Source organism: Hypanus sabinus, chromosome 4, assembly GCF_030144855.1.
Source record: "Hypanus sabinus isolate sHypSab1 chromosome 4, sHypSab1.hap1, whole genome shotgun sequence".
Classification (NCBI taxonomy): Eukaryota; Metazoa; Chordata; class Chondrichthyes; order Myliobatiformes; family Dasyatidae; genus Hypanus; species Hypanus sabinus.
Genome location: NC_082709.1, coordinates 101,054,330 through 101,077,728, shown reverse-complemented (window position 1 = coordinate 101,077,728; position 23,399 = coordinate 101,054,330). Strand labels below are relative to the sequence as shown.

At 41.8% G+C, this 23,399-nt stretch overlaps 1 protein-coding gene across 2 annotated transcripts in view; it reads left to right on the top strand.

Moving 5' to 3' along the window:
- LOC132393030 (cullin-4B-like) overlaps positions 1-23,399 on the top strand; it is an 89,624-nt gene that overhangs the window by 48,942 nt on the left and 17,283 nt on the right. For both annotated transcript variants that reach the window (XM_059967738.1, XM_059967739.1), the window contains exons 10-16: positions 1,190-1,308; positions 4,727-4,919; positions 5,950-6,054; positions 7,088-7,198; positions 10,723-10,808; positions 20,044-20,151; positions 22,795-22,908. In XM_059967738.1, the coding sequence (XP_059823721.1) occupies positions 1,190-1,308; positions 4,727-4,919; positions 5,950-6,054; positions 7,088-7,198; positions 10,723-10,808; positions 20,044-20,151; positions 22,795-22,908 (836 nt within the window). The remainder of the gene's footprint in view (positions 1-1,189; positions 1,309-4,726; positions 4,920-5,949; positions 6,055-7,087; positions 7,199-10,722; positions 10,809-20,043; positions 20,152-22,794; positions 22,909-23,399) is intronic.

The following is a 23,399-nucleotide window of genomic DNA, read 5'->3' as shown; positions in this document are numbered from 1 at the left end:
CTGGGGTTTTGACAAAGGTCCTTTCCCTCTCAGGGGACAGTCAAGGTCCCAGAGGAGCTATTTTTAAAATTGTTACTGTTTTATTTAGAGATACAGCACAGCGACATGCCCTTCCAGACCGACAAGTTTACATTGCCCAAATATTAACCTACTACTTCGTACACTTTTAGAATGTAGATGAATCCAGAGCACCTGGTCAAAATCGATGCGGTCACTAGGAGAATATACAAACTCCTTAAAGATGACAGCAAAATTAAACCCAGGTTACTGGTGCTAACTGCTGCCTTGTTCTGGAATTTACCCTCTAAAGTATGCAGAATCAGAAATTGCTTTATTATCATTAACTGATTTGTTACAAACTTTGGAGGAAGACATCGAAATTGTTAACTGGCTGAAGGGTTCACATATGGAATTCCACACCAAACGTAGAAATAATATAATGGAACAAAAGCGTAGAGCAGTACATTGCTGGGCAGGCCATTTGGCCCATGATAGTGTGCTGACCTTGCTGTTAATTTATATTAAAAACCTTGTGTATCATCCATATCCATCCATCCATTCCCTTCATATATATGTGTCCATCTAGAAGTTTCTTATAGCTTCACTAAACTGTTTGCTTCTACTGCCTTTAGACTCCAAGCAGATAATTTTTCAAACCGATTCTCAGCTCACAACAGCTATCTTTAAATCTTCCGTCTCGTTTTTCCTTCAACTATCTGCTGTGAATGAAAATCCTCCACCATAAAAAATATTTTATTGGCCATAGTCCTGTCACAGTTTTCATAAATTTCCACTAATCCAGAACTGCCATTCGTCTGGTCCACACAACTAATCATTCAGAACCATTGATTCCCATCTTGCAGTACTGCAACTTTATAATCCTTCCCTGTGTTTACATAGTTAATTACCTCACTGTCCTTACCCTCTCCCTATCTCTGCCCTGCATTGCAGCATTCTCCATTCCTAGTGGCTATGTTCTTCCATTTTATCCCACCATTGGTGCATAAGCCTGACCCCTAACAGTTGAATTCCCTGTTTAAATGTTTCTGCCTCATCATCTCCATGACTCTACCTACAGTCTCCATAGATTGTCACACTATTTGAAAAATTAATATTAGAGCTGTTATTTAAATATATGATGTTGTGTAGCTACATACATTAAATGCTTTATTTTTATTGTTTCTTTCAGGTCTCAATCAACTGCTTGATGAAAATAGAACTGCTGATCTCACTTTACTGTATCAGCTGTTCAGCAGGGTTAAAGGTGGTTTGCCGGTCCTTTTGCAGCACTGGAATGAATACATCAAGGTAATTGGTTTATTATTGTCACAAGGTTGTTGTTTTGTTGTTGTTCATGTTGTTCCATTGTTTAAAAAAGGCTCTAAAAGTAATCCGGAAAATTATAGGCCAGTAAGTTTGACGTCAGTAGTAGATAAATTATTGGAAGGAGTACTAAGAGATAGGATCTACAAGTATTTAGGTAGACAGGGACTTATTAGGGAGAGTCAACACAGCATTGTGCATGGTAGGTTGTGTTTAACAAATCTAGTAGAGTTTTTCGAGGAGGTCACCAGGAAAGTTGATGAAGGGAGGGTTGTGGATGTTGTCTACATGGACTTCAGTAAGGCCTTTGACAAGGTCCCGCATGGGAGGTTAGTTAGGAAGGTTCAGTTGCTAGGTATACATGGTGAGGTAGTAAATTGGATTAGACATTGGCTCAATGGGAGAAGTCATAGAGTAGTAGTGGAGGATTGCTTCTCTGAGTGGAGGCCTATGACTAGTGGTGTGCCGCAGGGATCAGTGCTGGGTCCATTGTTATTGTCATCTATATCAATGATCTGGATGATAATATGGTAAATTGGATCTGTAAGATTGCTGATGATACAAAGATTGGAGGTGTAGTGGACAGTGAGGAAGGTTTTCAAAGCTTGCAGAGGGATCTAGACGAGCTGGAAAAATAGGCTGTAAAATGGCAGATGGAGTTCAATATGGACAAGTGTGAGGTATTGCACTTTGGAAGGAAAAACCAAGGTAGAACATACAAGGTAGGGCACTGAGGAGTGCATTAGAGGAGAGGGATCTGGGAATACAGATACAAAATTCCCTAAAAGTGGCGTCACAGGTAAATAGGGTAAAGAGAGCTTTTGGTACATTGATCTTTATAAATCTAAGTATAAGTATAGGAGTTGGAATGTTATGGTGAGGTTGTATAAGGCATTGGTGAGGCCAAATTTGGAGTATTGTGTGCGGTTTTGGTCACTGAATTCCAGGAAGGAATAAGGTTGAAAGAGTGCAGAGGAGGTTTACAAGGATCTTGCCAGGACTTGAGAAACTGAGTTACAGAGAAAGATTGAAAGAGGTTAGGACTTTATTCCCCGGAGCGTAGGAGAATGAGGGGTGATTTGATAGAGGTGTATAAAATTATGATGGGTTTAGATAGAGTGAATACAAGCAGGCTTTTTCCACTGAGGCTAGGGGAGAAAACAACCAGAAGACATGGGTTAAGGGTGAAGGGGGAAAAGTTTAAAGGGAACATTAGGGGCGGCTTCTTAACACAGAGAGTGGTGTGAGTGTGGAATGAGCTGCCAAATAAAGTGGTAAATGTAGGCTCACTTTTAACATTTAAGAGATCCTTGGACAGGTACATGGATGAGAGGTGTATGGAGGGATATGATCCAGGTGCAGGTCAGTGGGACTAGGCAGAAAAATGGTTTGGCACAGCCAAGAAGGGCCAAAAGCCCTGTTTCTGTGCTGTATGGTTCTAAGGTATGTGCTGAGGTACTGTGGAAAAACTGTTTTGCACATAGACTGAGATATGCCCGCATTTCTGCTTTTTTTTGTTGCTTTCTTGGGCAGAGCTGTTGGCATACCAAGACAAGATGCATCCCACTAGCAGGAGAAAATCTGCAGATGCTGGAAACCTAAGCAACACACACCACTAGAATGCTTTTTATAAAAGTTGGTGAGGGTCAGGGTCAGAAACAGGTTTATTATCACTAACTTAAATGATGTGAACTTTGTTGTTTTGTGGCAGTAGTACAGAGCAACAACATATAAGCTGCAAAATAAACAAGTAGTGGCCAAAAAAGCAATAATAAGGTTGTGTTCATGGGTTCACAAACTATCCAGAAATCTGATGGCAAACAGGAAGAAGTTGCTCCTAAATTGTAATAGGTGGATCCTCAGATTCCTCCACCTCCTTTCCTGTGGTAGTAACGTCCTCCACAGCTTCCACCATCTTCAAAGGGATCCTACCATCAAAGCTATCTTTATCTCTATCCCCCCCATTTCCTCCGTCCATCATTCCCTTGTCCATTCGTCCCTCCCCACTAATCTCCCTCCCATCACTTATTCCTGCAAACAGCCAAGGTATAACACCTGCCCAGTCACCTCCCTCACTTACATTCAAGGCCTCAGAAGTCTTTCCAGATGAGGGGAGGGATGGGGGAAGAGAGTGAGTTGAGGAATGGGGGAATAGAGGGGGTTTGAGGGATGGGGAAATAGAGGGGGTTTGAGGGATGGGGAAATAGAGGGGTTTGAGGGATGGGGAAATAGAGGGGGTTGAGGGATGGGGAATAGAGGGGTTTGAGGGGTGGGGGAAATAGAGGGGGTTGAGGGGTTGGGGAAATAGAAGGGGTTTGAGGGGTGGGGAAATAGAGGGTGTTGAGGGGTTGGGGAAATAGAAGGGGTTTGAGGGGTGGGGGATATAGAGCGGGTTGAGGGATGGGGAAATAGAGGGAGTTGGGTGGGGGAAATAGAGGGGTTTGAAGGATGAGGGAATAGAGGGGGTTGAGGGATGGGGAAATAGAGGGTGTTGAGGGATGGGGAAATAGAGGGAGTTGGGTGGGGGAAATAGAGAGGTTTGAAAGATGAGGGAATAGAGGGGGTTGGGGGAATATAGGGGGTTGAAGGATGGGGGGAATACAGTTGAGGGGTGGGGAAATAGAGGGGTTTGAAGGATGAGGGAATAGAGGGGGTTGGGGGAATATAGGGGGTTGAAGGATGGAGGGAATACAGTTGAGGGGTGGGGAAATAGAGGGGTTTGAAGGATGAGGGAATAGAGGGGTTTGAGGGGTTGGGGAATAGAGGGATTTGAGGGATGGGGAAATAGGGGGTTAAGGGGTGGGGGAAATAAATGGGGTTGAGGGGTGGGGAATAGAGTCGGTTGAGAGGTGGGGATGTGGAGGGGGTTGAGGGGTGGGGGAAATAGAGGGGATTAAGGGACAGGGAAATGGAGAGGGGATGGATGGAAATGGAAGCTAGTATTTCCAGCAGTTGGTTTTGTTGTTGTTCAATGATTGAATTTCTATTCCAGCCTCCCTGAAGTATATGGCTAACATCTGGTCTTTACGGAAACAGGTTGTTATAATCTTTTTGATGGAAAATGGTTAAAACATAGATTTTGACTTTGAAGAAATTTGCATGAATTAGACCCTTTGTTTTCAGTTTCCAGACAATACCCATGTTGGGACAGCAGCTTTCAAAGCTGGTTAAAAAATCCTCACATGTCCACATGAAACAGATGTGACAGGAAGTTCAACTGTCGTGGCAGATCATCACGACAATTTATAAGGATTTGCTTCACCGATTGGCCTAGGGCTTACTAACCAATTTCTGGAATGGGGTGGGATTAATGCATGTTTATGAACCTTTAGCGTGTTTATTTGCTGATGCTGGGTCTTCAGACTTATGGGCACTTGATGTTATTCACTCTTTTACTTTACAGACCATTGGCACTACAATTGTGGTTAATCCTGAGAAAGACAAGACAATGGTTAAGGAGCTACTAGACTTCAAAGATAAAGTCGATCATATAATTGAAGTGTGCTTTCTAAAAAATGAAAAGTTTGTCAATACAACGAAAGAAGCATTTGAGACTTTTATCAACAAAAGGCCAAACAAGCCTGCTGAGTTGATAGGTATGGCAGGTCTTATTTTGTAGTGTGACAGATTTGGTGACAATGGCAATCATGAAGTGGTGCTTATAGTATTACTAAGCCTTTGTTCTCAGAACTTAGCATTTTGTGTACATCTCCTTTTGCTCTTTCGGCTACTCACCTTCCAATTTATCATTCTTGTCATTGTAAAAAATGAGTTATACCTTGGCACCCCTTTGCAGACTTGCCATTGCCAAATGTAAGTGGAGTCATGGTTCACTACAGCATAGAAACAGACCCTTTATCCTATCTGCCTAGTTATTCTGCCTGGTCCCGTCAACCTGCACCTCCCATTCATGTAATTATCCAAACTTCTTGCATCCACCATGCAGGCAGCTCATTCCACGCTTGTGCTACCCTCTGAATGAAGTTCCCCCTCGGGTTCCCCTTAAATATTTAACCTTTTGCCCTTAACCTTTGACCTCTAGTTCTAGTCTCACTTAACTTCACTGGCAAAAGCCTGCTTGCATTTACCCTATCTACACCCTTCATCATATTGTATACCTCCCTCAAATCTCACTTCATTCTTCTACACTCCGGGGGGAGGGGGGGGGGGAGGGAGAAGGGGAAGGGGAGAGAAAGTCCAAACTTGTTCAACCTTCCCCTGTAACTCAAGTCCTCAAGTCCTGGAAAATTATTTCATTGAAAACAATAAATGAGGGAATTGAAGGCAGTGTTCAGCAGGTAGTAACTGCATTCTGTCCACTAACATCAGTAATAAACCCCACTTGTCTGTTCTGTCCTATCTACAAATTGCTATTTGTTTCAACATTTTTGGTCACATTCATCTGGTTTCTGAGTTCCAAGGATAATTTCTCTTTTCAAATCACCTCACAGAGCAGTCTTTTCAGCTTTGATTGTATGCCATTTCTGCACAATCTTGGTTATTGTGCTAAAAAGACAACAGGCTATTCCACTTTGTCAAATCTAAATATAAATCTTGAATATGTTGTCAATTTTTCAAGAGCTTTGCAGTTTAAATATCTTTTAATTGGATTTAATTTGCTTATAGCCAAATATGTTGATTCCAAATTACGAGCGGGTAACAAAGAAGCAACAGATGAAGAACTGGAGAGAATACTTGACAAAATCATGATCATATTTAGGTTTATTCATGGTGAGTTAATCTTATTGATTTATAGCTGTATTAGGAACCCTCTAAAACACGATCAGTTTATTTTTGAAATTCATTCTGCAAAGGCAAGAATAGATTGCCCCTCCGGGGTAACAAGTAACACCTACTAATGATCAAGATGAATGCTCGGTCTTATTCTTCTTTTTCTATGTTCTTAATTGGAAAACATTGTGAAGAATTTAAAGTCATACGTGATTTTTAGACGTGGTAGTTGTCTAGCTCCTCATTTAATGACAGTATGTTTTTAATTCATTCTGACATTTGTATGTCCTCTCCGTGAGCCCGTGGGTTTCCTCTGGGTGATCTCGTTTCCTCCCCCAGTCTAAAGACATAGTGGTTACCAGATTAATTGACCTTTGTAACTTGTCTCATGATAGGTTAGAGTGGGTACAGGACAGTGCGGCTCATTGGGCTGGAAAGTCCTGTATCGTGTAGTTTCTCTAAATAATCAGTGAGCATCTCTGGTGAGACTGCTGTGTACTGCCTGGGAAAGTGGTGATTGACCACTGCCACAAGTTTGATACTAGTAGGTGGCTTGCAAGCCCGCTACTGAAGGCAGTTTTTTGGAACTGCAATCTCTTAGCAGGTAGAGCAGGGTAGTAGATCTCCTTGTTTAAAGCTATTAATGAGCTGATTTGTTTTTGTTCTATAACAATTTAAAAGACTTCTGGTAGCTTTCTATTTCCAGATTGGCTTTGCAGTCTCTGAATTATTGGTCTAGTCATAGTTTTAAGTCCAGGATAATTATGAAAAAGCAATACCTGACATGGCCAACATATATTTTGCATTTCTTTGTGGTTTTAAACCCTTAATAGAAATAGTGATCAAGGTGTAGTCCCTTTTTAGTTCAGCTAATTTGTCAGGACCGCAAGACACCACACCTGATATAATGAGAGTAAAACTAGGCAGAGTTTCAGTGTTGACCGAAACCTACCTCCCTTGAATGTTACACAAGGATTACATTGACTTGTTATGTGTCCCCAGGACTCAGTTTTGTTTCATTTTCTTTCAACAGGAAAAGATGTATTTGAGGCTTTCTATAAGAAGGATTTGGCAAAACGGCTACTGGTGGGAAAAAGTGCTTCTGTGGACGCTGAGAAATCAATGCTGTCTAAACTGAAACACGGTACATCTACGTGAGCACTGTTCAGCTCTAAGACGGTCTTGTTTTGTTCTGCTCTGCTGTAACCAAGTAAACAGTGTTCTTCATGTCAGATGTGGGAATTCTGGGAGACCTCCACTCTCCCTGATGACTACATCTGTGTGAAGTGCAACTGGCTGCAGCTCCTCACACACTGTCTTAGGGAAATGGAACTGGAGCTGCAAGTGGATGACTGACAGCTCATACAGGAGAATGATGGGATAGATTTACAGAGGTATTCACCCCTAAGTTGCAGGGGGACTGTCAGGAGAGGGAAAGGTGATAGGCAGATGGTGCAGTGTACTCAGTGATTGTTCCACTCAATTACAAGTGTATCATTTTGCGTACTGTTACTGTTTGTTTAGTGGGGGGGAGGGTGGAATGATCTCCCTGGGGAAAACCACAGTGACCAGATCTCCGACACAGAGTCTGTCTCTGTGGATCAGAAGGGAAAGGGAATGCACTGGTGACAGGGGAACAGACAGATGATTCTTTGAGCATGAAAGAGATGCCTGGAAGGTATGTTCTCTTCCAGCAGTGTCAAGCATGTCTTGAATCGATTCACAACATCCTAAAGGATAAGGGTGAGCAGCCAGAACCCATGGTACATATTGGTACCGATGACATGGATAGGAAAAGAGATGAGGTCCTGGACACAGAATACAGGAAGCTAGATAGGAACCTGAAAAGCAGGACCTTAAGGGTAGTAATCTCTGAATTGTTGCCTATGCCACACACCAGTGAGGATAATAGGATAATTTGGCATATGAATGTATGGCTGAGGATGGGTTTGAAATTTGTGGATCATTGGGATCTCTTCTGAGTAAGGTATTTTCTAAACCAAAACGACGGGTTACACCTGAGCTTAAGGGGTGCCAATGTCCTTGTGGATAGATTTACGGGTGCTGTTGGGGGGAGTTTAAATTAGTTTCTTAGGGCAAAGGAGCCAGAGTGCTAGGATGGGGCAGTTGGTGTACAGGTGGTTGCAGTGTGTAGAGAGTCTGTGAGGGGATAGGTAGTTGATAGGGCAAAATTGCAGTTAGTGGGATGGGTTGAAGTGTATCTAATGCAAGATGTATCAGGAACAAGGGCGAGGAACTTACAGATGGGTCTGTACATGGAACTATGATATTGTGGCTATTAAGTAAATTTGGCTGTCACAAGGGCTGGAATGGCTACTGGATGTTCCAGTGTTTGGATGTTTTAAAAGAGGTGGGGAAGTGGCACTGCCAATCAGGAATAGACGTCATGGTGAATCACCTACTGAATCAGTGTAGATGGAAGTCAGAAACACAAAGGGAGTAATCACACTACTGGGCGTATTCTATACACCCCCCACCCAAAAGCAACTGAGGCACTGAGGAACAGATCAGATGGATTTTGGAAAGATACAAAAATAACAGGGTTGTTGTCCTGTGGGGCTTCAACTTTCCAAATATTGATTGGTACCTCCTTGGTGCAAAAGGTTTAGATGGAGAAGAATTTGTTAGGTGTGTCCAGAAAGGATTCCTGACTCAATATGTAGACAGGCCGAATGGAGAGGAGGTCATACTGGACCTAGTGGTAGGCAATGAGCCAGATCTCTCTGTGGGAGAGCATTTCGGAGACAATGACAACTCACTGACCTATTGTATGGGGAAGAAGTAGTGGGGGGGGGAAATTATGCTATCAGGCAGGAACTAGGAAGCATAAATTGGAACAGATGTACTCAGAAAAATATGCAACAGAATGTGGAGGTTGTTTACGAAGTACTTGCATGAAGTTCTGTTTAAGTTTGTCCCATTGAGGCAGGGAAAGGATGAAGGAACCATAACTTACAAGAGATGTGGAACATCTAGTCAAGAGAAAGAAAGAAGCTTATTTGGGGTTTAGGAAGCGAGGAGCATACAGGGCTCTAAAGAGTTACAAGGTAGCTAGGAAGAAGCTGAAGAATGAAATTAAGAGAGCTAGAAAAGGGCATGAGAAGGCCTTGGGAAGTAGAATTAAGGAAAACCCAACACAATTCTACATGTGTGAAGAACAGGAGGTTGGCCAGAGATGAGGATACGAAAGGGAGTAAGGACAACTGGGGATTATAGACCTGTGAGCCTTACTTATGTGGTGAGCAAATTATTGGAGAAGATTCTTAAGAGGCAGGATTTGCAGTCATTTGGAGAAGCATAGTCTGGTGAGAGATAGTCAGCATTGGCTTGTGAAGGGCAGTTCATGCCTCACAAGCCTAACTGAATTCTTTGAAGATGTGACAAAGCACATTGATGAAGGTAGAGCAGTATTTGTGGTGTGTAAGGCATTTGATAAGGTTCCCCATAATAGGTTCATTCAGAACATCAGGAGGGATGGAGTCAGGGAAGCTTATATGTCTTCTTCTGCTTCTTGGGGCCTTAGCTCCCAGTAGAGCATAGGCCATCGATGACCTCCTGTATGCTGAACTAACAACTTGGATGTGTGGATGCAGAATTGGCTTCTCCACAGAAGAGAGGGTGGTAATAAATGGAGTGTATTCTCCCTGCAGGTTAGTGACTAGTGGTGTCACGAGGGGGATTTGTTCTGTGATTTTTTTAAATATATATATATATAAAAATAACTAGGGTAAGGAAGTGGAAAGGTAGGTTAGTAATTTTGCAGGTGAATGAAAGTTGTGGAGAGTTGTTATAGGTTGTAGTGGGACATTGACAGGATGCAGAGCTGGCTGAGAAGTTGCAGATGGAGTTCAACCTGGAAAAGTGTGAAGTGATCCATTTTGGAGGGTTGAAATTGAATGCAGAATACAGAGTTAATGCAGGGTTATTGGCAGTGTGGAGGAACAGTGGGGCCTGGAGTCAGCGTTCATCGATCCCTCAAAGTTACTGAGAAAGTTGATAGGGTTATTCAGAAGGCATATGGTGTATTGGCCTTCATTTGTTGGGGCTGCGAGATAATATTGCAGCTCTATAAAACTCTAAGGTAGACCACACTTGGAATATTGTGTTCATTCCTGGTTACCTCATTAAAGGAAAGATGTGGAAGGTTTAAAGACATTGCAGAAGAGATTTAACCAGGATGCTGCCTGGACTAGAGATATGAAGTCTTATGAAGATGGGTTGAGTGAGCTAGGGCTTTTCTCTTTGTAGCAGCGGAGGATGAGAGATGACGATGGAGGTGTACAAGATGATAAGAGGCATAGATAGGGTGCTTAATTTTTTTTCCCAGGACAGGAATGACTAATACAAGGGGGCATAATTTTAAAATATTTGGAGGAAAAATAGATGGAATGTCAGAAGCATGGTCAATACATAGAGAATGGTGGGTGCATGGAACACCCTGCCAGGGATGGTGGTAGAGGTAGATACAGTTCATTAGGGACGTTGAAGAAACTTGTAGATAGGAATGTGGATGATAGAAAAATAGAGGCCTATGTAGGAGGGAATTTTAGGTTGGAGTAGAGTAAAAGCCTGGCATAATGACATATTCTACAAACGTATATGCAAGTATTTTGATTTTTGTGACCGGTTTATGCCTTGTTCCTGTAGAATGCGGAGCTGCATTCACCAGCAAGCTAGAAGGGATGTTTAAAGACATGGAACTTTCGAAAGATATTATGATCCAGTTTAAGCAGGTAATCCTTCATGCAGACATTATTTGTAAATTTCCTTTCACGTTATCCTGTGTTCTGTCTACCTCTTGGCCTATTATGATCTGTGATTTTTAATTTGCTTATACGTTCAAATAATGAATGCTGACAACGTCATCGTTAATCTCTGATAGGCTGCTAGGCCATTTCTTTTACCATTTTGAAGTTATACACAGAGTAAGACGGCAGATTTCAGCTGAAAGTTTCCAAAAAATTTAATAAATTTAATTTAAATTCCCCTTCTATCATGAGGGGTTTTGAACATCCATACAGACCTCTAGTTTGGAACAACCCAAACCTAGAAGTGGATTGTGAATTTGGAGATTTAGCATCGGCTAACTGTCCCACCATGAACTGTACCACATCTGAGTAGGATTGTCCTGGCTCCTGGTGCTCAAAAACATTCCCAGTGGCAGATATCGCTCCAAAGCAGGGGCTCTGATTTTCCTCTCCCATCTCATCTGTAGTCTGGGGACGCAAATTAATTTCATTGCAGCTGCATCAGTTTATAGATTGAAAATGTGAACTAGCTGAAACAACAAGCTTGATACATAATTATTAAGTAGACGAGAATTTTGAAATTTACTGCTAATTTAGACCTAAGTAATTAACCAATGCAACAGAATGTTATAATTGTTAATAGCTTTAGTAGTGTTTAATGTGAAGCATTAGTATCTGTTAAATAAGTGTGTAGTCAGTAATGAATCACCATATTCATTGTCTTTACAAGTGGAAAGCTGTGCTTGCTGCTATTGCTTGAGCCCAGTTAGTCATGACTCTATTTCAGTGCATGTTCAACCAGACAAATTCCTCTTCCGTTAAGCACTTACCTTCCCTAAGGTAAGTGTTTAACTGCACTGGCTGCACACTAGAGGGAGCCTTTTGGATCATCAGTCTGTTTTTCCACTTCAGTCTCTTTCACTTCCTTTGATTCTTTCATTCTCTTGTCTATATTAGTAAAGAATTCTGCTTGTTTTTTACATCCTGCAGTTCCCAGGAACTCTGAAACTGCCCTGCCTATACCTTGTGGTCTTACCAGATTTGGCATCTACCAGGGCTTGATTTCCCTCTCTTATTGAATGTGCTTGCTTTCATTTCTTCTTGTGTGATATAAACCAATTAACATGTTGGCTTTGAGTAGATGTGGTGTCCTTGGCTAAAAGCCCGTCTGGAGTAAGCAATGTTCCAAAGGCATGATGATGATGCCTGCAGCTCAGCTGATCTATTTTTGTTCCTGAACATAGGTTTGGCACCCTTGAGGGCCCTCTTCTTTCCTGCATATGTACCTTACCCTTTTCCCAGAGTGACTGTCCATTACCTCTGCAACAAATGTAATGTATGGATCTATTTCTTTTAGAACAATAACCTTAGCACTACATATTAATCTATTGTCAGCATATTTGCTGTTGTCTACACATAGTCTCCTCTCTCTCTCTCTCTCTCTCTCAATGCAATGTGAATACACTAGTAAAAGCTATCTCCCTCATGCTTGTTTTTATTTAATTGATATGTAGTTATGCACAGACACAATAAGTGACAAGTAATTACCTGAATATCAAAAAACATCCTGAGCTGCACCAACAGTTAAGCTGAAGGACCCAAAAGCAAGTGAAAGATGTAATGAATTTAAAGTGAAAATATTGTGCCGATGGCTTCAGTCAGAAAAGTTGATGAATTTGATAGTGCTAATGAAGGCTGGGGAGTCTTATATCAAGAGGGCTGAACTGTATTGTAGCATGACTAAAGTGGAGGAGCAAAAGAAAGTTATCTACACTTCTTAGTTTAATGGGTGGAAGGACATATAGTTCTTATGCAACCTAGTAATCCCTGAAAAACCAGCAATCAAGGTGTTTGACAAAATTCTTAAAATTTTACAAAAAGGACCAATTAAAAGATGGAAGTCTTTCTGAATACATTACAGAACTACGCAAGCTTTCCTACTACTCAAACTTTAGAGATGGACTTTCTGATGCATTAAGGGACAGGCTTGTATGTGGCATGCATCGTCAAAGCACTCAAAAGAGGCTCAAACACGAGGAAATCTGCAGATGCTGGAAATTCAAGTAGCACACGCAAAATGCTGGTGGAAAGCAGCAGGCCAGGCAGCATCTATAGGGAGAAGTACAATCGAAGGGTCTTGGCCAGAAACATTGACTGTACTTCTTCCTATAGATGCTGTCTGGCCTGCTGCGTTCCATCAGCATTTTGTGTGTGTTGCTCAAAAGAGGCTACTGTCCAAAAAAGACCTAACCGTAAAACGGATATTGACTATTGCCATATCGTTAGAGACTGCAGCAAAGGATGCAGCACAACTACAGAAGAGGAGTGTGAAATGCACAAAATGTCCGTGAATGGTGTAAAAAGCCAATTATGTTAAAAATGTGGCAAATCCTCCCGTAATGCAAATGACTGTTGGTTCAAAGCACAACTAAGCAAATGAATAAAGTGACCAAATGTAAAAGAAAATCAGACAATGCAGGGTCTGCCAAAGGTGAACTGTCATGCCTAGAACTGCACAGTATTACTGAAGCAGATCACGATATTACATGGATGTGTGTGGTGTAAAACTGAAAATTGAGCTGGATACATTCAGCTTTGTCCATCATTCCAGAGGGTGACTACCACAGACTGTTTTCTAAGGTACCATGATAGAAGACCTCTGTGATGCTAAAGACTTGCACGGGAGTAAAAGTGTCTCCCAAAGGCAAACTGAGGATGAACCAGTAGGTTTACAAGTAGATGATGTGATATGGAACATGAATGTAAGGAAGGACAAGCCAAGACAACTGCAGGCAGAGCAAAGTTGTACCACTGAGGCAAAATTCATTAGAGCAAAGAATGCAGGATTGAAGATGCTGTATTTAAATGGAATGAGGTGGACAACATCGTGGAACAATTAATGATTGGTCGGTATGTGGGCATCACTGAGTCATGGCTAAAAGAAGGTCAAAGTTGGGAGTTTAACATCAAAGGGTATACTCTGTATTGAAAGGACAGGCAAGATGGCATAGGCAGTGATGTGGCTCTTGGTAAAAGATGGAATGACATCTTTAGAAAAAGGTGACATAAGGTCAGAGAATGTCAAATCTTTGTGGGTGGAGTTAAGAAACAAATGGTGAAAAAAACATTCTGGGAACCATATATAGGCCTCCAAGTAGTAGCCAAGATGTGGGGTTGAGATTACAAAGGGAGCTGGAAAGGGCATGTGACATTACTCTTATTACAATTGTAATGGGGGACTTCAATATGCAAGGGGATTGAGAAAATTATGTTAGTGTCAGATTACAAGAGAGGGAATTTCTTGAGTGCATACAAGATGGCCTTTTAGAGTAGTTTGTGCTTGAGCCTGCTCGGGGAAAGGCCATCTTAGCCAGGGTGTTGTGTAAAAACCCAGATCTTATTAGGGAGCTTAATGTAAATGAACCAGTAGGAGGCAGCGATCATAAAATGATTGAATTCATACTACAATTTGAGGAGGAGCATAAGTCGCATATCAGTATCGCAGTGGAATAAAGGAAATTACAGAGGAATGAGAGAGGAGCTTGCCCAGCTGGATTGGAGGGGACACTGGTGGGGATGGCAGCAGAGCAGAGCTGGCTGGTTTCTAGGAATAGCTCTCAAGGCTGAGGATAGATATGTCCCACAGAAATAGTAGTTCTCAAATGGCACGGCAAGGCAATCTTGGCTGGCAAGGAAAGTTGAGGTCTGCATAAAGGACATATAATGTAGCAAAACTGAGTGGGAAGTTGGATGATGCGAAGTTTTTAAAATCCAACAGTAGGAAACTAAAAAACTATAAGAAAGGAAAAGATAAAATATGAGGGCAAACAAGCTGATAATATAAAGAGTTTTCAGTTACATAAAGAATTAAAAGGAGGTAAGAGTTCATATGCGACCACTGGAAAATGATGCTGGTGTAGTAGTAATGGGGGACAAAGAAATGACAGATGAACTTTGTTTCAGTCTTTACTGTGGAAGGCACTAGCAGCGTGCCAGAGGTCCATGAATGTCAGGAAACAGGAGAGAATGCCTTTGCTATTATAAAGGTAAAAGTGCTACGCAATCTGAAAGGTCTTAAGATGGATAAGTCACCTGGATCAGTGGACTACATCTTAGAGTCCTGAAAGAGGTTGCTGAAGAGATAATGGATGCATTGGTCATGATCTTTCAAGAATTTCTTGATTCTAGCATGATCCAGGAAGCCTGGAAAATTGCAGATGTCACTCCACTCTTTAAGAACAGAGGAAGGCAAAAGAAAGGAAATTATAGGCCATTTAGCTTAGCCTCAGTGGTTGATAAGTGTTGGAGTCCATTATTAAGGATGAGGTTTTGGGCTACTATTTGGAGACTAATGATAAAATTCAAAGCCAGCATGCCTTCTGTAAAGGGAAATCTCGCCTGACAAATCTGTTGGAATTCTTCAAAGAAGTAACAAGCAGGATGTACAGGCAGTGGATGTCATTTTCTTAGATTTTCAGAAGGCATTTCATAAGGTGCCTCACACGAGGTTGCTTAACAAGATAAAATCCGATGGTGTTTTAGGAAAGATACTCGCATGGATAGAGGAATTGCTGACAAGTAGAAGGTAGCAAGCGGGAATAAAAAGGACCTTTTCTGGTTGGCTCCCAGTGACCAGTGGTGTTCCCAAGGGGCCAGTATTGGGATCGCTACTTCTCATACTATTTGCCAGTGATTTGGATAATGGAGTTGATGGCTTTGTGACAAAGTTTGTGGGATAATACAAAGATAGATAGTGCTGAGGAAGCAATGCGATAGCAGCAGAACTTAGACAAATTTGAAGACTGGGCAAAAAAGTGGCAGATTGAAAACAGTGCTGGGAAATGTATGATAATGCATTTTTTTAAAAGGAGCAATAGTGCAGGCTATTATCTAAATGGGGAGAAGGTTCAAAAATCAGAGATTGCCAAGGGACTTGGGAGTCCTTGTGCAATACTCCCAGAATGTTAATTCACAGGTTGAGTGTGAGGTAAATGAAGGCAAGTGCAATGTTGGCATTTATTTCAAGGGGAATAGAATATAAATACAAGGAGATAATGCTGAAGCTTTATAAGACACTAGTCAAGCTGCACCTGTGGTATTGTCAATAGTTTTGGGCCCCTTATCTCAGTAAAGACATATTGTCACTGAAGAGACTCCAGAGGAGGTTCAGGAGGATGAGTCCGGGAATGAAGGAGTTAACATATGAGGAGTGTTTGGCAGCTTAAGGCCTGTACTCACTGGAATTTAGAAGAACGCGTGAGGATCTCATTGAAACCTACCGAATGTTGAAAGGACTAGATAGGGTGGATGTGGAGAGGATGTTTCCTCTAGTGGAAGTATCCAGAAATACAGGGCATGGCATCAAAATTGAGGGGCAACCTTTTAGAACAGAAGTAAGGAGGAATTTTTTTAGCCGTCGTGTGAATCTGGTGAATGTTCTGCCGCAGACTGTGGTGGAAGCCAAGTCCGTGGGTATATTTAAACTGGAAATTGATAGATTCCCGATTGGTCAGGGAATCAGGGGATATAGTGGGAGGGCAGGTGTATGGGGTTGAATGGCATCTGGGATCATCCATGATGAAATGGTGGAGTGGACTCAATGGGCTGAATGGCCTAGTTCTGTCATATGGTCTCATGAAGGTGAATGTGATGTATGGAGGCCAAACACAGCTCTTATGTATTGAAAAGTGGAGAGCCAGCACTTTTTGGACACGAATGGCTGAGAAAAATCTAACTAGACTGGCACTCAGTTCAGACTCTTACTGTGGCATCAAAAGGCAATGGCAGCACTAACCAGAGTCTGGAACAGCTGCTCAATGCTAATGAGAAGGGGATAGGTAAAGTCAAAGGCATAAAAGTCAGAATAGAATTGAATGAAAGAGTAGCACCAAGATTCCATGAAGCGTGTCCAGTGCCTTACGCACTGCATTCTTAAGTGGATGTTGAACTTCAGAACTTAGAGGTGTCTGGAATTCTCTGCAATTGGGCCATATCCATTGTCCCAGTGATCAAGAAAGGGAAGACCAGAGCTGCTCACAAATGTGGGGATTTCAAGATCAACCCAGTGCTGCATATCTTCTGCCATGAATAGAAAACATTTTTGCATCTTTGACAAATAGGGACAGGTTTTCAAAGATTGACTTGTCACAAACCTATCTGCAAATGGAGATTGAGGAATCAAGCAGGAAGTTCCTTACAATCAACACTCACAAGGGACTGTTCCAGTATAATCGTCTCGTTTTTGGCTCCAGCAATTTGGCAAAGAGCAATGGACCAAGTGCTCCAAGATATCCCAGGAACTTCATGTTACCTTGATGACGACATCATGACTGGCAAGAATGATGAAGGGCACCTCCAGAACCTTGGTAAAGCGCTTTCTGACTGAGTGAGTATGGTCTGGGTGCAAAGAGAGAAATGTGAGTTTTTCAGAATGAAATCTCACATTGTGGACATGTCATTGACAAGCATGGCTTATATAAGTCACAAGAAGATTGAAACAGTGCTACAGGCACCCAAACTAGAAAAAGTGTCACAGCTCAGGTCATACTTGGGCCTTGTAAACTACTACCACCAGTTTCCCCTTACGTTGCTATGGTGCTGCATCTATTGAATGCAGTTACAGACAGGAGAAAAGTGGGAATGGTCAGAAAGTTGTGAAAAAACATTCAAGGAAACAAAGAGAATAATAGCATCCAACGGATGGCCCATCCCTGCCCATCAGACTGGTGTGCAATGCGTCCCCATATGGCATTGGAACTGTTCTGTCACAAATTATGAAAGACGGATCTAAATGCCCAATTGCATTTGCTTCAAGAACACAACTGCCACAGATCGTCCGATACGCCCTTGTAGGGAATAAAGTCCCTCCACTACCTCTACGGACAAAAGTTTACACTAGTGACAGATCACTAGCCCCTTGTGTCCATTTTCAATCCCAAGAAGGGAATTCCAGTGATGACTGCTGCCTGGATACAATGTTGGGCACTAGTCTTAGGAGCCCACTCTTGTGACATAGAGTTCAAGGGTACCAAACAACACAGCAACAGTGGTGGCTTGTCAAATCTTCCACTGTTAGCAACTGAAGAAGAAAAGTATTTATACTGTGATCCAGCAGAATTGTTCCATACCGCATTGGTGGACCAGTTGTTGGTAACAAAGGGAAACAAGGAATGACCTGCATTGTCAAAAGTTCACCATGCAAGGATGGCTTGCTCATGGTAACCCTATGTTTCAAGAGTTCTCAGTGAGAGAAGACCAACTGTCGGTGTGTCAAAGAATGTTGATGTGTGGATCTCATGTTGTGGTTCCCTCTAAACTTCACATCAGAGTGTTAGAAAACCTGCATGAAGGATACCTGGGTACAGTCAAGATGAAGAATCTTGTCTGGAGCTATGTGTAGTGGCCGGGAATAGATGAACGGATTGAAGCCTTGACCAAAAGTTGTTTTGGGTGCCAAAAAGTTCAAAATGCACTCCCACAGGCACCCTTACACCTGTGGGAGTGGCATTGTCATCATGGGAAATAGTACATACAGTATTGACTTTGGGCCATTCATGGACTCCATGTTTCTGATTGCTGTGGATGCTCGTTCGAAGTGGCTGGAACTTGTACTAATGAAGTCAACTACCTCAGCAAACACTGTCTCCGCTCTGAGGACTACCTTCGCCAGAAACTACTTATCAGAATAAATTGTGAGTGACAACGAACTACAATACACATAAGGGAAATTCTGACTGTTCATGAAGAAAAATGGCATCAGACACTTCAAGTGAGCTCCTCATCGCCCAGCAACAAATGGGTTAGCTGAAAGATTTATCCAAACCTTCAAAAAGTCCATTAAAGTGATGGACAAGGGGGACATTTCTTTACAGCACAAGGTGGACATCTTCCATTTTGTGTATCAGAAATCTGTTCATGCAATGACAAATCAAGCCCCTGCAATGCTGTTCATGAGCAAGAATCTGAGATCTCACACAGACCTCCTGAAACCAAACCTCTGAAGGGAAGTACAAAATAAACAGTTCAGCTGGTTGCCAAGTGAAGTAGCAAGGAGCTTGGAAGTTGGACAGGAAGTCCTACTGTGTGATTACCAAGAAGACAAGTGGACACCTGGTAGGATAGCTACAAGAAATGGACCAGTAATGTTATAGATTAGACATGGAGACGTCATGTGGACCAGATACTGGAAGCTCAACTGAAGAACACACCTGAATCGACTGTGTCCAACATGAGGGGCACATTACAGTCACTGGACTTGCCTCTCAGAGATGATGTCACTGACAACAACATGACACTGGAAAGCGAAAACATTGTCTTAGACTAGACATCTACGAAACCTGATGCCAGTCCACAGATCCAGAGGCGCGATGAGAACATTATAGTTAACAAGACACCTGCCAGACACAGGTCCAGCGGCATTGGCCTGAAAGAAGCAGTGTGCCAACCAAAAGACTGAACCTTTAGAACTGTGAAGTTGTTATGGACTGTTACTGTGAAAGCATGTTTATTTGGAGTATAGGTTTATGAAAAGGAAATTGAATATTTTGTACATACAGTTTTATGTTGCATTAATCTAAAGGGGGAGGAAGTGTAATGCATGGATCTATTTCTTTTCGAGCAATGACCCACCCTCTCCCCCCGCCACACCACTATGTATTGATCTGTTATCTGAACGTGCCCGTTGCTCGTCTCTCTTGCTGCAACGTGAGTACATCAGTTAAAACCATCGCCTGTGTACATACTTTTATTTAGTTGATTATGTAGTTGTGCACAGACACATCACAAATCGGGTTGCTTCATAATTTGAAAAATGGATACTAGTTTGAACCATATTTTGTATGCTTTTACAAACTAATGAAATCGTGGAGCCTTAGATTTAGCTGCTGTGTTTTTCGAAGTTCACAGTTACTGTTCTATAGATTTGCTAAGTATGCCCACAGAAAAAAAGAATCTCAGGGTTTTATGTGGTGACATGTATGTACTCTGATAATAAATTTTATTTCGATCTTTGCAATTGTTATACTGTAAATTTTTACTGATCCACAGTAGCCAAAAAACTTGTACTAGTATTGGTTTCAAGGATAAAGTTTCTTTGTCTTGGTAGTTTGTAAATTGCACTTTAAATCCTGTTTTTGATGCAAGACTGTCCACACTATATCCACGGCACTTTCACTTTGTTTATAATCTTCTTCCGATATGTGTTTTTCTCCCCTATCTTCAGTATATCCAAAATCAGAATGACCCAAGTAGGATAGATCTTACAGTCAACGTTCTGACAATGGGATATTGGCCAACGTACACACCAATGGAAACCCATCTGCCTTCTGAGGTACGTGCAGATGACATTCAGTGCTTGTTCCTCTAAGCCTTTCTTTAATAATACTATTGTGTCTGCCTCAACCACCCATCACTCTCTGTGTAGAAAAATTTGCCTCTCAGGTCCCTTTAAAATCTTACCCCTCTCATCAAATATATTCACACCTTCCCTCCCCCCATCCTGAGAGGAGATCATGACCTGGATTGTGCTGGGTCCTTGATGATGGATGCTGCTTTCTTGGGGCAGTGCTTCATCCACAACTGGTGTTGTGTCCCATTCTGGCTGCTATGTTTTGGAATGATATAAAAGAGATTTTTCAAAATGGGACCAAGGAAGAACTTTAGTTGTATGAATAGATTAGAAAGACTAGAGTTGTCACCTTGGAGCCGAGAAGGAGCTCTTAAAAAGGTATTTAAAATCATGGAGTATATAGACAGGGTTGATAAAGATTCTTTTTCTATTGGTGAAGGACTCAAGGAAGCATAGATGAGGCTGCTAAATGAGATAAGAGCCCACAATATTACAGGAAAGATACTAGCATGGACAGAATCTTGCCTGACTGGCAGGAAGCAAAGAATGGGAATAAAGAGGGCCTTTTCTGGCTTGCTGCTGGTGTTTTGTGGTGTTTTGTAAGGGTTAACGTTTGGACTGCTTTTCACATTATATGTCAGTGATTTGGATGATAGGTGAAGGGGCAGGAAATGTTAAGGAAGCAGGGAGTCTGCAGAGGGTCCGATTAGTACACTGGGTAAAGAAGTGACAGATGGGATATAGTATATGGTCATCCACTTTGGTAGAAAGAATAAAGGCTTAGACTGTTTTCTAAACAGGGAGAAATCAGGGTTCAAAGGGACTTAGGAGTCCTTGTTCAGGGTTACCTTGCAGGTTGAGTCGGTGGTTAGGAAGGCAAATGCAATGTTAGCATTTACTTTGAGAGGATGAGAATATAATAGCAAGGATGTAATGCTGAGGTTTCAGTCAAGCCACACTTGGTTGTGAACAGTTTTAGGTTCTTTATCTAAGAAAGATGTGCTGGCATTGAAGAGGGTTCAGAGGAGGTTCACACATATGATTCTGGGAAAGTATGAGGAGTGTTTGATGCCTGGCCTGGATTTGTGGAGTTTACAAGAATGAGGCGGGGATACCATTGAAACCTATCGAATATTGAAAAGCCTAGATAGATTGGATGTGGGGAGGAGTGGGCAGAGCCTCAGAATAGTATAGGATGTCCCTTTAGAACACAGATGATGAGGTATTTCTTCAGCCAGAGTGTGGTGAATCTGTGGAAGTTATTGCCAGTGGAGACCAAGTCACTGGATTTGTTTAAAGCAGAGCTTAAAAGGTTCTTGACAAATAAGGGCATCAAATTCTGCAGGGAAAAGACAGGAGAGTGGGGTTGACAGGGATAAAAAAAAATCAGCCATGATGGAATAGCAGAGTCAATGGGCCGAATGGCCTAATTCTGCTCCTATGTATTTTAGAGGGAAATAGAATTTTCCTCACAGCTTGTGCAGGATTAGAGAGTTTAAAATATTTGCACAGAACTATGAAAGTCAAGGAACAAAAAGTTCTGCAGATGCTGAAAATCCAAAGCAATGCACATAATGCTAGAGAAACTCAGCAAGTCAGTTAGCAACCATGGAAATGAACAAACAGTTGACATTTCAGGCCAAAACCTATCTTCGTGACTGGAAAGAAAGGGGGAAGGTGCCCGAATAAATAGGTTGGGGGGGGAGGGACAGAGGATAGCTAGAAGGTGTTGAGGTGAAGCCAGGTGGGTGCGAATGTTTTAGGGCTGAGAGGAAGAATCTGATAGAAGTAAAGAGTAGACATCAGGAAGAAAAAGGGGCACCGGGGAGAGGTGATGGGCAGGTGCAAAGAGCTAAGAGGCCAGAGTGGGGAATAGAAGAAGAGGGGAAGGGAGAGGAATTTTTTTTTACTGGAAGGAGAAATTGATATTCATGACATCGGGTTGAAGGGTACTCTGATGGAATATAAGATGTTACTTCATTATGTTGCCTCATTATGGCACAAGAAGTCAGCCATAGACTGACACATCAGAATGGAAATGGCAATTGGAATTAAACTGTTGGACCACTGGGAAGTTCTGCTTTTGGCAGATGGGGTGGAGGTGCTCGATGAAGCGGTCACCCAATTCACGATGGGTCTCACCAATGTAGAGGAAGCTTCATCGGGAACACCTGAATAGACAGCCTCAACAGATTCACAGGCGAAGGGTTGCCTCACCTGGAAGGACTGCTTGGGGCTCTGAATGGAAGTGAGGGAGGAGGTGATATGAAAAAAAATAATTTGAGCAGTTTTCATAGAGGAGATGGTTTCCTTTGGCAGATGTAATAACACAGATTTAACGTAACTGGCAGAATAATTGGATGGATAATGAGAATTTTGTGCACTGAGTTAGGATGTAGAGTGAAAGTTAAAAAGATGATGGAAGCATTTGAAAGCAAAAGTAATTTGAAATGGGGGCTGAATAAATACTTGGAGAAAAATATTGAGGGCAGTGAGGAAATGGTAGCTGCATGCAACTAATATGGTAATTCTATTAACTATCAGCAGTGAGCTGCGAGGCCACCTGTGCAAAGGAGCATAAGTTTTTGTCTTCATAATGTATGTTACATTTCATTATGTTTTCAGATGGTGAAATTACAGGAGGTATTTAAGACATTCTACCTCGGAAAACACAGTGGGAGGAAACTACAGTGGCAGGCCACATTAGGGCATTCAGTTTTGAAAGCAGATTTTAAAGAGGTAATAGTTTGACATAAATATTTTTAAACATATTGTTGCATACGTAAATAAAAGAGGTGCTGATCTTTCCAAATTACCCATCACAGATTGGTATATAGAATGGCTTGGTAGATAGATTAATATAAACATTTCTTCCATTAGCTGACCAACTTGAAAGAGGGAGATACACAGAAGGACCAGACCATTTAGCTCTGTGATACTTTATACTGTTAAATCATGGCTAATCAATATTTTAATTTCTCAGCATCTCCATGCACATGAACACAGGTGAGGGATTGTTTAAATGTTACCATGGAGATCAGATATTCAAATTATATTAACAATTTGGAAGGTGTTATGTGTCCAAAGTGAGCAATAGGATATTGCAGGGTCCCAGCCAAGGTAGATGGAAATGTAAGTAAGTAAACAAGATGACAACAGATGAAAACCATATAACCATACATAGCTCCCTGGTAAGCCTCAGGCTCACTCAGCTCATTTCCATCTAGGGG